Source organism: Tachypleus tridentatus, chromosome 9, assembly GCF_004210375.1.
Source record: "Tachypleus tridentatus isolate NWPU-2018 chromosome 9, ASM421037v1, whole genome shotgun sequence".
In the NCBI taxonomy this organism is placed as follows: domain Eukaryota; kingdom Metazoa; phylum Arthropoda; class Merostomata; order Xiphosura; family Limulidae; genus Tachypleus; species Tachypleus tridentatus.
The window spans coordinates 3308959-3326174 of NC_134833.1; the positions used below are offsets into that span (position 1 = coordinate 3308959).

At 29.8% G+C, this 17216-nt stretch overlaps 1 protein-coding gene across 2 annotated transcripts; it reads right to left on the minus strand.

Moving 5' to 3' along the window:
* Positions 1-119: 119 nt before the first annotated feature.
* LOC143224671 (uncharacterized) lies at positions 120-16739 on the minus strand. Of its 2 annotated transcripts, XR_013013397.1 has the most exons (7): positions 16363-16739; positions 15219-15307; positions 13075-13191; positions 6989-7114; positions 3571-3672; positions 3233-3302; positions 120-2915 (listed from the first exon to the last, which is right to left on the minus strand). XR_013013397.1 is itself a non-coding variant. In XM_076452831.1 (6 exons), exons 4-6 carry the CDS (start codon positions 3580-3582, stop codon positions 2641-2643), a joined length of 357 nt encoding a protein of 118 aa, XP_076308946.1. In that variant the 5' UTR covers positions 3583-3672; positions 6989-7114; positions 13075-13191; positions 15219-15470; the 3' UTR covers positions 120-2640. The 2 variants fall into 2 exon arrangements, 1 of the variants encoding a protein (XP_076308946.1); XM_076452831.1 differs by lacking the exon at positions 16363-16739 and having other exon boundaries at positions 15219-15470.
* Positions 16740-17216: the final 477 nt, after the last annotated feature.

Genomic DNA, 17216 nt, shown 5'->3' on the forward strand with positions numbered 1-17216 from the left:
CAAACTTCATAAAAAGACAAGTAATTTTGTACACTTTAAAAATGTGGTGATATTGGTATTGGTTATTTTCACAGATAGTGTAACACAAAACAATTCTTTGTAAATAATGTAAGACAATGTTTTCTAAATTATTGTGATTTACTAATCCCAATGTTTCTTTACATTACACATCAATTCAAAGCCATTTATAGCTTACATATTCTACCACTATGTGCACGTACTATACAATAAAAAAAACAAACAACTATCAAGGAATTCTGCACTGAAAACAAATTTCTCCAACATAAAACTTGCCAACCATTGTTAGTCCATGTAAATTCAAGGTATTATGATTTCATCTTGGAAAATATCTATAAAAAATGAAGATAATACACCACCTAGATACTGTAAAATAACGGACATTTGGGTTTTATTTCTAATTTGAATGTTAAAAACCAAAAATAATTAAGAATGTAAACAAACTACTATGCAAACTTAAGAAATAACATTTACTGATTTTATTCAAAAAACTATTCAGTCAGTTGTTTCGCCTTTTTCTATATAATTTCTTTCAATTAAAATGCTTATTCAAAATATACCAGTGTCTACTTATGGCCCTGAATTGAAAACAATTATAATTAAATCACTAAAATGTATTTCAAAATGACTGCTATGGGTATTAAAACTTTTTTAAAAGTAAAGAACAATGTTTTGACCTTAGGTTTCACACTAAACAGGTGAGCCTGAAGATGACCTAAAAAGGTTGAAATACTGTTCTCTACTTTATTTTAATAAAAGTTTTAATACTCATACCAACCATCTTAAAATACATTTTTACTTCACGTGGGTTTCTCATCATCATGAATTACATCACAAACTCCAATTAAAGTTTTTGTCGTTTAGTAATAGAAACTACTTATCTGATTTAAATTATAGGAAAGTAAAATAATACTCTGACAAAGAAAACTTGAAACTAAATTACAATGAATGATTGTGCTTTAAATAAAGTTTTTTTTACAATATTAATACAGCTAAAAGCATTATTTCAAGATATACATTTGACATTGTCTCATTCACGTTGGAAGAGTTTTCAACCACAACTACTTTTCTTTTTATCCATAGATGTGATTCAATAAGTGTACGTACACAAGGAATATAATGAAAAAACGAATTACACCTCTGCAAGCAAACAGTGGTCTAAACATTGTAGTGTTGGTTAAAGAATGAGATCTCAATTTAAATATAAAAAACTGTTGAAGAGAATACTGCACCAGGTAGTTGCACCACCCTCCTACTGGTGGAATAGTACAATCTAAAGTTGTTTAATGACATGGAGTAGCACACTGGGTTGTGTTCTGTGATACGAATGTTTCTAGTACTAAAGTTCATTAAGATTTGAACATTTTATAACACATACACAGTTCTTAAATATAACATTTATATATGTGTTATAATGTCTGGTTGTTTCTGCTAGTAGTTATATAACCATAGAAAAATAATTTAGAAAAAGTGAACATTAAAAAAAAATATTTATTTCTGGGAAGTACTGCACCTGAAAAGTGTTCTGATTGCAGTTGTGATCATATGCACATAACTGCATTGAAATGATTCAATGTACGTAGCTAAAACTTTTATAAATTCTACTGGTATAAACTGTAACATTTTATACATTAAAAGGGGGACCATTTATTGAAAAAATAATAGTTTAAGAACTCCAGTTTCTAAGTTACATTTAAAAATTACATCATAAAATAAAACTGTGTTCAAATATAACTAAATGGTTGTTGCACATATCATTTACTTTTATAATCATCTGAATCTTGAATACCAAAAGCATGACATTTTTTTTTAGAGTTTTGTTTGTGGTGTTATTCAATAGACAGTGCAGGAGTTTTGGTTACATACATAGATACTGACATACACACTACGTTTATTATAGTAAGATCGTTTCTTGAAATAGTAGCAAAACACTCACTGCTTTAGCTCATCTTAAGCACACTGGAACTCATTACTGAATATTTAATTGACTGTTTAATTAATGATAGTTTACTTTAATTGGATACACTAACTATTGTTTGTTGATTTGACATAAACCATCACATAATTTACTTACAGTAATATATAAGTTTTGGTTTATAATGCAAACTTGGCATTCATAATAATATGACTATTTTGAAAAAAATGAACCTATTGACTTTATTTCAGAGTAAGCTTTTAAGAGCACTTTCTTCAATCCTGTTTGTTTATATGAACAATACAAGCAAAAAAGGTAATGCAAAAAGTTCAACAAATTAATTTGCTACAGTGAATATTTCTAGAAGGTCCTTAACAACTTACTTTATGATGCCAGACAGAATTTTTATTTAGAAAGTCAATATTTCAACATTGTAAACAAGATTTTCATTTTGCATCTCACATACTTATATTTTATTTCGAAACCGAAATCATCAAGTTGTTTAAATTATTGTTTTAAAACTATATGAAATGCTACACCTTTGGTGTTATTTATACTTAAAATAAATTGCATGTCATGCTAATTTATCTTCATCATCAGAAAAGTTGATCTGATGTGCTAAACAACCTCTCCATGCTATATGTTACTGCTTGTAAAAACATTATATTTTATGTCCTGAAACGTTTAAAGTTCCCATCCTGAGAAATTCAGTCACTATCACTAGCACTTCCAAAGATCTCTTCTTCATCACGACGTTTCTTGGCTTCTTCTTCTTCAGCTTCACTTTCACTAGAAGACTTGTCACTTTCACTACTGCTGCTACTGGCCTTAGATTTAACATCATTCTCTTCTTCACTTTCTTCATTCTCCTTTTGTTTCTCTTCTTCTTCCTCCTCTTCACTTTCATGTTTTTGTTCATCCTCATTTTTCTCAGCTTTCTCTTCTTCCTGCTCTTCATGTTCACTCTGGTCTTTCTCTTCAACTGAAAAAAAAAAGTCCATAAATATTACATTCAACCTATAATTACAAGAGAAAAAGTTGAAACAACAAATAATCTAATAAAAACATTAATAAACAAATAAACCATACACCTGCAAACAATGGCAATAATTATGTTAATTTCTAACATTCATCCAAAACCAACTCTCAGAACTATACTGAGTAACTAATTAGACACGTGAGAAAACTAAAAACTTCCTTTCATAAATGTAATATAAGGACTTCTTTTTAAGATGGAAATTTTGCCAATTAAATTTAAAATGTTATTAAAAGTATATTTAACAGACAATATTTATCAACCTTCTTCTTCCTCTTGCTCTTCAGCTTCCTCTTCTTCTTGTGGAGGTTCCAGCTGTGTCATCCTTATCTCCTTTTAAAAAAACAGATTTAAGTTGGCAGTTACATTTAATAGACAACATATTCATAAAAATCACTGATATACTATCAATACCAGCCTAATTTCAAAATTTCTACAGTATAATCAAATCAAAGGATATTCATACTTAAGAATTTGTTTTGGTTGATTGTTTACTTTGTACAATCTCATTCTAAATCTATATACACATTACTCTAGACAGATCACTGTTGAGTTTTCCAGTACACCATAAAGTTTTTTGTGAGCAAACTTCATAATTTACCTGAGTCTTCATCTCTGTTTCATTGAGTGGACGGTGTTGTACAACCAACCTTGACTTGCTGGGCTGAGTACCAGGCTTAAGTCTTCTTTACTTAAACGAACCCTGTAAAGTATATTTTAACTAATTAATTCTCAGTTCTGAGAAATATATCACTTTTACTTGATGTCTCTTTTATGTTCAATTTTTTAAAATATTGGTGAAAAAAATCAACAAAAAACAAGTACATCTCTTACAGAAATTATCTATTTAAGAAGCATACATTTGAATATAGGTTTTTCAAATAATGTGTGTTGTTCACTATAGAAAAAACAAATGGTTGTGGTATCCATGTAAACAACTGTCTTAGAGGCAACGAATACAGTAACTTTATATGCAAAAACGGCTGGTTTGGGTTGAGAAAATATTTTACATAGAAGAGCGAACAACGTTTCGACCTTCTTCAGTCATCGTCAAGTTCACAATGTGAACTCTAGCAATCAGTGAAACAAAATTAAATTACTAAAATAAATCAAAATAGCAAACTGTGTACCAAATCAAAACAAAAATTAAAATAAAGCAGATTAAAAGTGAATATTAAACATATTAAAGAATTAATAATATATAAAAATTGCAGAAAATACAAAGATAAATTAAACAGAACTAAAATAAATGATATACAATCAGAACAAAATGAAAGAGAATGTATAAACAGTCAGTTACTCTTTCAATAAAAATGTAAAATTAAAAACAGAGAATAACAATGATATACAAGTAATAAATGAATATAAGTTATAAGGAACAAGCAGAAAGACTGTCTTATAGGCAGCTGCTTGGTTAGAATCTCCGTTAGCAATTTTCAATTTGATTCTGGCTTTTTTGCACTTAATTTTGGCTCATAATTTGGTAAGAAAGTCTCTCGTACTTTCTGTAACTTGTATCATGACATTTCATTTACTTTCTCAATGTTTCAGACTTCCTTTGTTCGGCAACTTATGGCATCATGATTTTCAATGTTGTTGATAACTTTAGACTTATACTAAAGTAAAAATGTGTAACTTTAAATATCTAGTTACTACAACATTTCTTAATGTTTTTATGCAACAAACTCTGTATTTAGGACTTCTGATTCCTTCAGTTACATAACAATTCAGTTCATAGCATACATTTGGAACTGATACAGAAAATAATCAAAGTAATACAAACACGAAGCTCAAACGTAACACTAATCAAACTACAAAATGCAAGAGTAATTAAGAAAATATAATACAGAGAATTGGATAAATTCAAACAAAAAACAAAGAATGACCTGGATGTAAAAATAAAATGCTGTTAATTAATTAGCATACTGAATGAATAGCATATTTCACTTACAGGACACAGAAACACTAACTGTTAAAAGTATCTTAAATAAATATGGTTTGTTGTTGAACAGCATAATGCACCCATATGACCATGTATGAACAAAACATTTCATAATCCTTCCTAAAAACATCTTTTGATGATGAAAATCCACTAAACAGCTACAAAACATTTACATTCAGCCTCTAGAAAGTTGTGTCTCTGAAGTCTACCACCTTCCACCTTCTTCTGGAGTCAGCAGTTCTGAGCCAGCTGTTCTTTTTCACTATTTGTGGCTGCTCTCTGCAAGATAAGGCAGTTGTTAATTTCCCAGAGCAAACATGCCGAGTTTTTTGCAGGATGGACTTTTGGGATTATGGATAATGTTTCACTGGGCTGTTACTGACCACAGTGATTTGCACTGGAGACTACGACTGGTCTGATTCATTCAAAAGACTTCAATTTTCTTCTTGTCTTGCATAGGCAGAATAGACTAAAGACATTTCACAGATGAAGGATCTTATAAATGTGGACATCTTAAAGGTGTCTTTGTTTAGCCCCCCTCAACAAAGCACTGGTACTAATATCACTTCTAGGTGTCAACATTTATTGATGTTGAACCTACGACAGTAAATAAAGCCAAAGTCATGGTATATACTTCCACTATTTTGCACCCTTCCAACAACATGGGTTTTGCTACATGGTACACAACCAGGTTGAGCAATGCCACTCTGATAGGCACCAGACAAGTTTGTTTTTTTTTTACTAGTGTTACAAGCATCAAGAGTAGATTTTCATTCTAACCTGACAGGTGATCTTCCAGGTTAAAAAGTTATGAGTTTACGGTTTCTTTCTGGTCATGATGTAGGTACAAGATAGCCACATTTTACAATTTTGGCTTCATACAGAAAAAGTCATGACTGCTAACTTATCAAAAGTTCAATTAACAATGTAGGGATGAAGGTCAAACCCACTTAGGCCTAATCTTATCCAGATAGAAGATGTCAAGTAGGAGGTACCACATAAGTTGCATATTAAACTAGGAATGAAAATTCCAATGTCACAAAATTTTCCATCACAAACATTAATGAAAACAATGAGTCCTCCACATTTTTCACTTAGTGTGGTGTAGATTATCCTAGCTACCTTTTGTTTATTTCTAAGAGTAAAAGCATTTGATTATGATTATGAATATTTTGAAATACAAGAGATACCATATTTATCTTTTAATTCAGTATTAACTGACCACTGTGGCCTTTAACAAGTACACACACATCTCAGTATCTACACAAGTTCTTCATTTGCCATAAAATTGTGCACTGGTATACTTTAATTTTGTGCAATTAATCATGTATAAAAAAGTTGTTCATATCCAACATATATTAACATACACACACACACCTTTCTTGAGATCACATATCAACCAAGACAGAGTTGCAGAACATGATATCACTATGCATCAGCGATCCTAACAGCAACAATTTATACCAATATTAACACTTTCCACACCTATAGAATTCCTACTGAGGTAATATACATCATATTCAGAACTTACAGATACAAAGTATATGCACATATAAATAAATCAGCTGATAATCTTGTGTTGGCAGTTACAAAATATGTGCATATAAAAAATCACATTTTGAGTTGACAGATACAAAATATTTGCTTACACAAATAATCTAGTTACTTATCCTGTTATAAAACAGCACTCAGCCCAACTGTAAATGCTTTTCATGCTACCATAATACCACTAGGGATATTACACAAGTAACCAATAAATTTCTACAAGTTTCTATAATGGGCAGTTGCCATCCATTTCACAGTCAACATCTTGTATCTTTCTGCATAAAATATTAAAGATAGCAGAAGGTTTTTCCAAAACACAAGGAAAAAAAAGTAAAACACATCAAGTTAGTTTTTGACAAGGGTTCAGGTAACTTTAATAAATAAGATCACAAAAACTTGAAAACCTATTTATCCAGGACAACTGATTTTCATTTTTAACAAAAAAACAACAACTTATTTTGTCATAAAGTAGCAAATAAGAAAAACCAAATTGAGTAAAAAAGTATGTTATGTTTTGCATAGTTGACCTTACCTTGTTTCTAATTCATTATAGTAAGCTTCAGAATCACGAAATACAAAGAAATAATTCTCTTCATAACCTCTTGAGGCTTTGTTTTTCACATTCCAGTTATACTCTCTAGCCATTCTGTAGTCATATCTAAAAAAAAAAAGGGAAAACTTAAGATATTTGATTTCACAGACAAGGTAGCAAAGATGGTTTTAAGAGAGATACTAGTTTCATAGTTAAACTCTCCAACTACTTATCTTAAACTTGAGAAATGTCTCTGATGTAAATTATGTAAGGAAAAGATGCAGAATGTTTAATAACTAGACTGTTTTGTTTTTATACATAAAATTGAACCATGACTGGTTTCAAAAAAACATTTATATAATGTATATTAAGTATGGATCACACTGAAACAAAACAAAGACTATAAAAACCACCCTTAAAATATTTGTATATTAACAATGACTATTTCCTATTTAACAGTGTCCGCTGAATAAAAATAAAGCTTACTGTGCTTAAAAAAGCCACCTGCTGGTGCACAAAAATAACTAATAAACAGGAAACAAGTATAACAATAAATGTATCTCTATATGGCTCGGACTAACATAATTACAGTGATTTACCAGAGTAGAGACAAACATTTTTAAATTATAGATAACTCAGATTTCTTATTTTTGACATTTAGTTTCAAAACTTTTTAATGTTAAGACTTTCTACATTACTATAGCTAGCTGGGTTGCATGTATGTCGATCACTAATTGTCGTTATGAAATTGACACTTTTGCTATAGTTGTTTTTTCCTAAACATTTTTTATTTTGTTATGAAATTATGTTCACATTAAATTATGCACAAATGAAATTCTTTATCAAAGCACATCAGTGCTTATGAATGTTTATGAATATATTATTAGTTCTTTTTACAAATATTTACTTTTCAGTTATTTTTGTTAAAAGACAAAACAGTAAGTAAGAAGGAATATATAGCAAAATTATTTCTATTACTTACAATATTACAAAATTGATGTGCATATCTTTCATACTTTCCTGACAAATGGTGCAATATTTAATTATTTTGTTTTATGCCTTTATTAGTGGCATGATAATGGAATAAATGTTGAAAATTTTCATATAGATTTGGATTCTATTTTTGCTAAACAATGTAACATTTAGATTTTAATGAAAAGTATTTTCAAAATCTGCCTTACATTTACTATTAAGAATTTTATTTTAGTTTTCATGGATTTTTTTCATTATTGTAAAACATTGTTCACTTCTACCTACACACTTTTAAAGCAGGTAACATACTTTAAATATTTTCAACTATATACACGTAAGTGCAATACTGGAAACATGGAATAAAACAAGTATCAAATAAAAATATTCAGAATTGTTTCCCACCCACTGTATGCTAATGAACTGCACTAGTTCCTTTACATCCTTAACTAGCTTACTACTGGGCTACTGCTACAGACATGTTACTTTAAAAATTATACCTGTTACACTTTCCTAGCAAACAGCATCTTATCAAAACACCTTAGATGTGAAAAAAAAAAAAAAAAATTGGCCAAAAAAAAATTCAATATGAAAAATAAAGGATTGGACTCAAAACTAGTAGTCAAAATTAAAGCTACACTTATAAGCATTGATGTGAATTTTACTACAAATATTCATTCATTAGTTAGCTAGGCCACATTTTTTTACAGTTTGGTTAAAATGGTGGGTGAAACAAAGTATGCAGTTTAGCTAACTAATTAATGGATATTTGCTGTAAAAACCTTGTCAAAGATATAACTACCAGTCTTGCCACCAAGTTTGATTTTATTTCTTTAAACTGCACACTCGCTCCTTTTTTGGCTGCACATTTTTTCACACTTAAGGTGTTTTTGATTAGATATGTGTTTTTGTCTATACACACCAACAAACCATAGCAAGTAAGAAAGTCATACATGATAATTACCCACATTAGCTTTAAGACTGCAATCATATTATTTGGAACAGACCTTTACTGTATCAACCAGATTACTTAAAATATAGTAGTAGTTTCACCTCATTAAAACAGTGTCAAGAGGTTCCTTTATAGTTATGCCACGGAATTTATATCAACAGTTTCTTGTCATCACCCCTATGCCCTTGGCACAGCTGTATCAAGTCTCATTACTCATGCCAATTGTTTAAGCTAATATTTTGTGATGCCCCACACTCTTTAATTATGATAATTTCATAAAATTTAGCAAATGTGCTGAAAAGTTGGCAATGAATAATAACATTCTACCCACATTATTCTTTTGAAAACTTTAACTTGAAACTGTTAATCATTTTGTTTGTCCAAACCAATACTTATTTATCTTCACATCCTGTCAGCTCATAGTTTTACTGCTTTAAATCAGCCATATTTAATCGAAATGACAAAAACTTAAAAAAGTCCACTTTTACTCTTAGTTGAAGCTGTGGTAAAGATGTCAGGCTGATAGTTTACTTAACTTTTTAGATAGGTGTGAGCAAAAATCCTTATCAAATTTGAATAGTTTTTGTGAATCACTTTACACATGTGGCTTATATTTAAACTGACTGACACTCCTAATTGTTGGTTGAAAAGCTCTATCAGTGTACCAAATTAAAAAATAAATCCAAAAAAGTTAAGAATGTTTTTTTTTGGTGCAAAAATAAAAAAAAGGAATAAATTCAATCAAACTTGAAGATGCAATGTCTCAGATATTTCTTACAGGAGTCCAGTAGAACACATCTAAAAAAAATTTGAATAACAGTCTAGATTACCATCAGAGATACAGAAGTTGGAGAACTGCTAAACTATCACTCCTGTTAACAACACACTGTGTGTCCTGCAGCAGGTTGTTTTAGCTGCACAACAACCTAGTGTCTTCATGATTTTACTTCTTTGAAAATACTTTTTTGAAACAGTTGAAACACCTAACAAGTACAAAATGCATTATATAACTTGACACTCTTCTTTAGTAATTTATGAAGGAATATATTGCACCAGTAATAATTTTGTCATTTAGTTGAATATACTTAATGTTTGTGACTCGTACATCACTTCAGTTTGTATAACTATTTCCAATACTATAATATATTATGAAATAGCAAGAAACTTTAAACTTCTGTTTAAACTTCTGTATAGCTAGAATAATTTTCTTATCTTAGGTAGGTCTAATACAACTTTAAGGACATATCCAACATTATTCATTTTCTAGCACAATTCAAGATAGTCTGTTGTAAAACCCTCTATCCTAAAAATCCCATTTATCCACTACTTGTATTTAAAAATGGTGTAGCTACAAAAATAATTTTTATTTTCATCTGAAATCTAACAGAAGTAAGAATTGTTGAAAGTAATGTGATGATAAATGTTTCATTATTTATTTACCAGTGACAAATTATTGTTATGGAAAAGTGCCTTTTTTACAACCCTTAACATCATGAATGATATAATTTCAATGATGTCCTGTACTTTTTTTGCATATAATCATGATGTTAAACAACCTGAATGATGATGAATTTGATAGAAATCATGAGCCAAGGACTAGAAAAGTTTATAAAGACACTGCTGATATTCAACTATTTGGCTTAAATAGTAACTGAAATGTATCAGATAGGAAGTAAGAATAACCTGAGTAACATGTACTAATAATATACTTCATTACAGTCACAGTTTAACTAAAAGTTAATGAAAGAGTTGATTAAAACTTCAAAAAATAAAAGCCAATTCATGATTTTTTAACACATTTTATAACAGAGTAATAACTTTAACAACTTAATATTTCACAAATACCATTTTTGTTAGTATAATGAAACATGACTGTGTTTTGCAGAATAATTGTTCTCTAAATGCATATTAGGTCTGAATGTTCATGTTTTATTTGTGATTACAATAGTCTATTAATAATTATATGTTCAAATGGCTCAACATAGTAAATAACCTTTCAAGATGTAGCAGGTTTGGATGCCATAAAATTATGATTCACTGATTGATATGCACTATTTTACTTGTCAAGTTAATTGCATAATATATTTTTTTGTTTTTTTTATACCAACCACACATCAAAGAAATGCAGTTTATTTTCATTTTATGAAATACTGATATACCTACTACATATGAAAATATCAATTATTTTTGATTTTAGATGTATTAGTAACAAGAAGCATGATATATAGATGGTAATGGTAAGTAGTTTCTTTGCCAACAACTTTTTATTACATATCACTCAAAAGAACAGATTCCCAAATTCTCAAATATCTTCTGTTTAATTATGAGCACTTGTAACATTATATTAATTAGCTTCCTTTCTGTACAGCTATGAAAAATGTACTAGATGATTTTGATAAAATAGATTCAGGCTTTTGTCATCAATTAAAGACACAACACTAAAAAGATACTATATGAGTGTAAAAGTATGTTATGCAAAGAAATAAAGCTTATTATTCAGTAATATACTTATCCTTCATGAACCTGAAATACTGTGAAAAGGACAAATAGATATTCAAAATTATTTAAAATCAAATACTAATTATGCAGCAGTGTCTGAAAAATGAAAACAGCTGATTTTATTGAATTGTATAGAAGTCTACTGTGTTATATTTTATAATTTCAGAAGGGTATGCAGGTTCAATAAGTCTTGATATAAATGATAAACACCCTCTAACCTGTGTGTTTTTTGAAAGGTGGAACTTTTCTTTTCAGGGGCAAACTGGGAATGGTGTAATTAAATAAGTGATATATAAAGGGAGTTGGCCAATGTCATGAAGGTCATATTGTCTTCCAGAAAACATTTTAGTACATTTTCCAAGTACTGTTATTATGGTGTCTCACTACCAATTCAATGTGGTTGGCAACAATAGTGTTACGTAAAAAGACGTTAGGGATATTTTGCTTCAGAAACAGTTAAAAAAAAACAAACTAAACTTAAGTGTTTAAGTAAAATAAAGATGACTCCTAGCAATTGATTGAGAAAAGTGATGTTAATATAATTAACCTATATAAACAGGTATGAAGAATTATCTTAAATAATATGTTTTAAAAAAGAATTAGGATTCACACTACATGAAAGAGACATGCAAAGAATAAACATTATTTTTCTGACAGGGATGAAACCAGTGTTTTCAAGATCTAGATTAATTCCAAAAGTGTTTAGATCAGTGATCCAATAAGCTTCTTTTATTTCTCTATCAGCTTTAGTTTTGAATCCTGTTTCGATGCTGATTAGAGTAGCATTATTAATGAAATGACTATGTTGATAAAGTGTTGAGCAACAGAGAGATCTTTTTCACTGCTAAGAGAGGATTTATAGTCATGAAATGTTCTATAAGAGTTGTTTTTGTATGTGCTGCATATTGTTGATAGCATTTGTAGTTGAGTTAAGAAGATAGCCAACCCATAATAGTTACAAACTTTAAGGTCTAATAACAGTATTATAAATCATACTAGACTGCAGATGAATTTTTTTTTCCATACTACTCTTAACTAATCCATTACAAGTTTCAAATTATAGTAATGTAAGAAGAGCACCTTATAACTATTTTTCATATGCCTAGAAAGCCTTTTGTTTAGTATCAGAAATTTTCAGTATTTTAAACAGATTTACCCTTCCAGAATGTCCAACCCATACGATGAAGAATGGAAACTCTACTTCAGGAGACAAGTTCTATTGATCTACTCCATAGTGGCTCATTTTAATGTCATGTTGGTTTCATTTTATTTTTAATTCTTTCTAAGCAGCCATCTTTCCACAAATGTCTGCAGACAATGAAAGGTAGCACAGATGTAAGACAAAGTGGCCTTGATCAATTACATTTTTTTAACATGTTATGCATGCACATTTGGGTGAAATCTGACGTATTGTGTATCCATAATGCTTTGCACGTCCTAATTCTTCTGATACCTACAACTTAAAATATACATATATAGTTTATAAGTTGGTGTTGCCCTTCCTTGAAATATGTATAATTTATAAGTTAGTGTTGCCCTTCCTTGAAATATGTATAATTTATAAGTTAGTGTTGCCCTTCCTTGAAATATGTATAATTTATAAGTTAGTGTTGCCCTTCCTTGAAATATGTATAATTCATATTTTAATTCTACCTCAAAGACTTACTCATCATCGTCCACATAATCAACACCATCATCTTCATCTCTTTTCCTTTTCCTTGTTGTCTCTTCCGTTGGAAGGAAATAAGCTACAAACTGTTCCCCACTCTCATCCATTACTCCCCTAAAAATAATTAAAAAGAAAAACATCTTCATCTACTCGTATAAATAAGTAAAATATTAATGTACATGGTAAAAGAAATAATGTGATGAAAAGAACTAAAAAAAACTTATTTGGTTCATAATATAATGAAGCCAGCATACGGTTCAAATCTAAATTGTATTAATCTTTTTAGTATCACAGTAAATAAATCATGATGACTGAATGCTTCATACAAAATATAATTCTTTAGTAAAACACAAAACAAGGATGTTTGCATAGAAACAGGCTTTAATAGTGTATGTAAAGTTGTTGTCGTACAGCAAGTTTTTCCACTACTTAGTACTTTAATTACCAGAAAAATTGAAAATTGAAATCTGCTACTTTACAAAGCTATTTGCAAATATATAGATATATTTTAAAAATTTAAAAATAAAATATAAATTTGCATAAACAAAATAACATTATATTGGATTACTTTTTAGTTTGTAAGTTTTTATCAAGTCAATTCAAATGGTTAACCTACAATGAGAAGTTATTTTTCTCTAGTTTTCTTGTGCAAAGCTACATAACGGGCTACCTGCACTCTGTTCAGAACCAAACCCAAAACCTGGAAACTTACTCATAATGTTTTATCAAATCTCTATTGAAATAATCACTTATGAAAGTTTCATAAGCTTACTTTACCTTTAAAACACATGCCTGTTAAAGAGTGCATCTATGACAAGAAAAAATGAGCAAAATACCAAAATCAGACCATGATATACCAGTAGAATCACATATTAGTCAACTGATATTAGTACCTTTAGTTACAAGATCTACCTGTGGATTTTTTTCACATTTGTTTCAGTATTTAGTAAGAGCCATAATATTTGACATTAGTGTTGCAGTGTAAAAAAATAAAACTTAATATGAACATATGTCAGACCGACTTATAATATTTTAACATTACCCTCAAATTGCCAATTTGCTTTCATATGATTCACCACCAATGGAGTTGACAAACTGCCAGATTTTATGTAATTTTCCTTTTTTGTCCATTATAACACTCATGGCAAAGAACTGAAAAAAAAAGTGATCTCCTCATTTTCTTTACAACTTACATATGGAATTGTAGCAGTAATTAGTAGAATTAAACTGCAATATTGATTACATTTTCTTCTTTTCATACAAATGCAGTTCTAAAAGACAAGAGGTTCTATACAACTCCATTAGTACTTGTTGGTCTACTCAATCCAATTACGAGTCATTCACAGCTCAACAAGCATAAAGTAACCAATAAAGAAAAAGCTACCATATGTGACAAACATGCTATTTTTATTTGTACTTCCATGAATCCTTCATAAAAAAAGTTATTTATAAGGAAAGAGAAGCACTGGGCTGAAGAAACTTTAACTGCAAGTTTTAAAGTATTATTCATGATGATGAGAAACCCACTTGAAGTAAAAACATGTCTCAGGATGGCTGGTATGAGTATTATCACATTTACTAATAAAACAGAGAACAATGTTTTGACCTTTTTAGGTCATCTTCAGGTTAACAAAGTTTGCAAACCAACCATCCTGAGATATATTTTTAAGGTGTTATTTTTTTAATTGTGGGAAAAACTTAAAATATTTATTGAATGACAGTAATGTTAGGAATAAATTTATAGTATTTCATTCATTATCTTAAAATAAGTTCTTAGTTTTGTTAAAACATTTGAAAAACCTTGTAGAAAGTACATACAACATCTAAACTAATCTACTGTAGAGATTATGTTACATGTTATAGTTTTTCTTGAATACACACTATAAGTGGTACCTGATTTGTTTGTAGTAGTATACAATACTACTAATCAAATCATAAAGGAAAAGTATAAATGTTTTTTGTTTGGTATAGTATAGGGTAATAGTTTTAAACATAATATACAATGCAAGTGGAACCTTTGTTTTCTTATATAACATTCTCAAGCAAATAGTTAGTAAAAGTTGCATGAGTTTTCCTGTTTATTGTAATATATTGCTATATTTTTGAGCACATAGGTAATTAAAGTGTCAGAATCAACTAACCTGATCATTGCTTGTGACATTTCTTCTAGTTGGCTGATTGGAACAGGGTCTGAATCAAATGTCACTTGGGCAAATGGGAACTTCCATAACTACAACAGAGCATAATCACATTAATTTAAGCACACATAAGATGTTTCTTAACAACTGAACATATGCCAAAGACATATTACTGAAAATTAATACTGATATTCCACAAAAGATGACTTCATTACTTTAGCATAAACAACATTTTATAAACATAATCCTACTTTTCTACCATAAGGAAAATTCTTGTTTCCTAATGATAAGGTAAGATCCTACTCACATGAATCCAAAATTTAAATTTCAAGCATAACATTTTTAAAATATATGCATAAATTCTCACCAAATTTTTATTTTTGTAATTTTAAGTTTTAAAACATGGATTATATATATTATGATCTATGATTAATTTACAGATTCTATGAATAAGGAAACCTGTCAAAAAGCATAATGAAAATTATAATCTGTTGAAGTGTGTTCTGACTTTACTGGATAAAAGTCATTTTAATCATTTTTACAACTTCATTAACAATATATTTATAAAAAAAACTAATGCTTCTATAATAAAACCTATATAAAATAAGTTACAACAAAATAACAATTATTCATAACATCTTTCCTGAAATAGTAAGTTCAGGTTTTTATATTATTTTAAAGAAACATTAATATTGCACATTGATGTCATTTCAAAATTTTATTGTAATCACCCCTTTCACGACAACAACTCTGAGTTCTATCTTAAAACATATTATTTTACCTACATAGTAGTTGGATCATTTGTTAAGCCTTAATATGCTGTGCTCATAGATTATTAATTGAAAAATAACTTGTATGAAGTTTTAACATACTATAAAACACTTAGCCTTTCTTTACCATGTTTACATTCTACAATCTATGATATCAAAACTTCATCAGAGGTCAGTAGACTTAAAATATGTCGTATACTTGTGGTTTCCATTTACATGTTATCTCAGTAAAATATGTTATATAGATCATAAAATTACTGTGAAAGTAGCCGATAGAAATTTCAAATCATCATTGTCTAATACAATGGATAATATTATATTTGAATTAAATTAAGAGTTTACACAGTACACAATTTTTTACTACAGTATACCCTCACCTGTTCGCGGTTCCCCATTCGCGGCCCCGCATATTCGCGGGTTAGGCTCTTAACCCTATCGCATCGTATGCCGGTATACCGGGCTAACGTCATAAAAACGAATGCTCGGTAAACCGGGTTTTTGTAGGTCACAGAGCAGGGGTGTGCAACATTTTTCGTCGGTGGGCCATATAACCAACTTCATCAATCAAGCGGGGCCACTTAAAAAACAAGCTTATTCGTGTACATGCACAATAAATTAAAAAAAATTCTCAAAATGCAAGCAATAATATTTTATATTTTTGCATGAGTGATCATTTTAGTGCGACACTTGAAATTTAGAGTCCTTGCAGAGCTTGTCAATATCAGCTTTGACAGAAGTGGTTGCCACTCTTAACTGACTGGTCAAATGTTCATCAGTCAGTTGACTTCTACATTTGGTTTTGATGAGCTTCATTTGGAGAAAAATTGCTCACAAGCAGTAGGTGCTACCAAAAAGGGAGGCAATTCTTTGTGCATGACGGGACAAATTGGGAAACTTTTCACGTACACAGAGTTTGTAAAAGTCTAGCAAACTGTTTTCAGAGAATTTCCTTTTAGTGTCCATGTCAGCCTGCAGTTCAATGAGTTCCATTTGGCAATCATCAGGACTGTCTTCCACTGCCAAATCAAAAGGTTGAGCGAACAATTTCAATCTAATTTCAGTTTGTCTGAAATCTGGAAATCTGTTTGCAAACTCATCACGCAGCTTTTGTACACTGGTTCCATATTTGGTGCAATCCAGATTAGGAAATTCCAGTTTCCTGGTTGCAAGACATGTAAAATGGGTCAATATGGCTCTTCTCAACTGAACCTGAAAAGTTCCACTTTCTTCT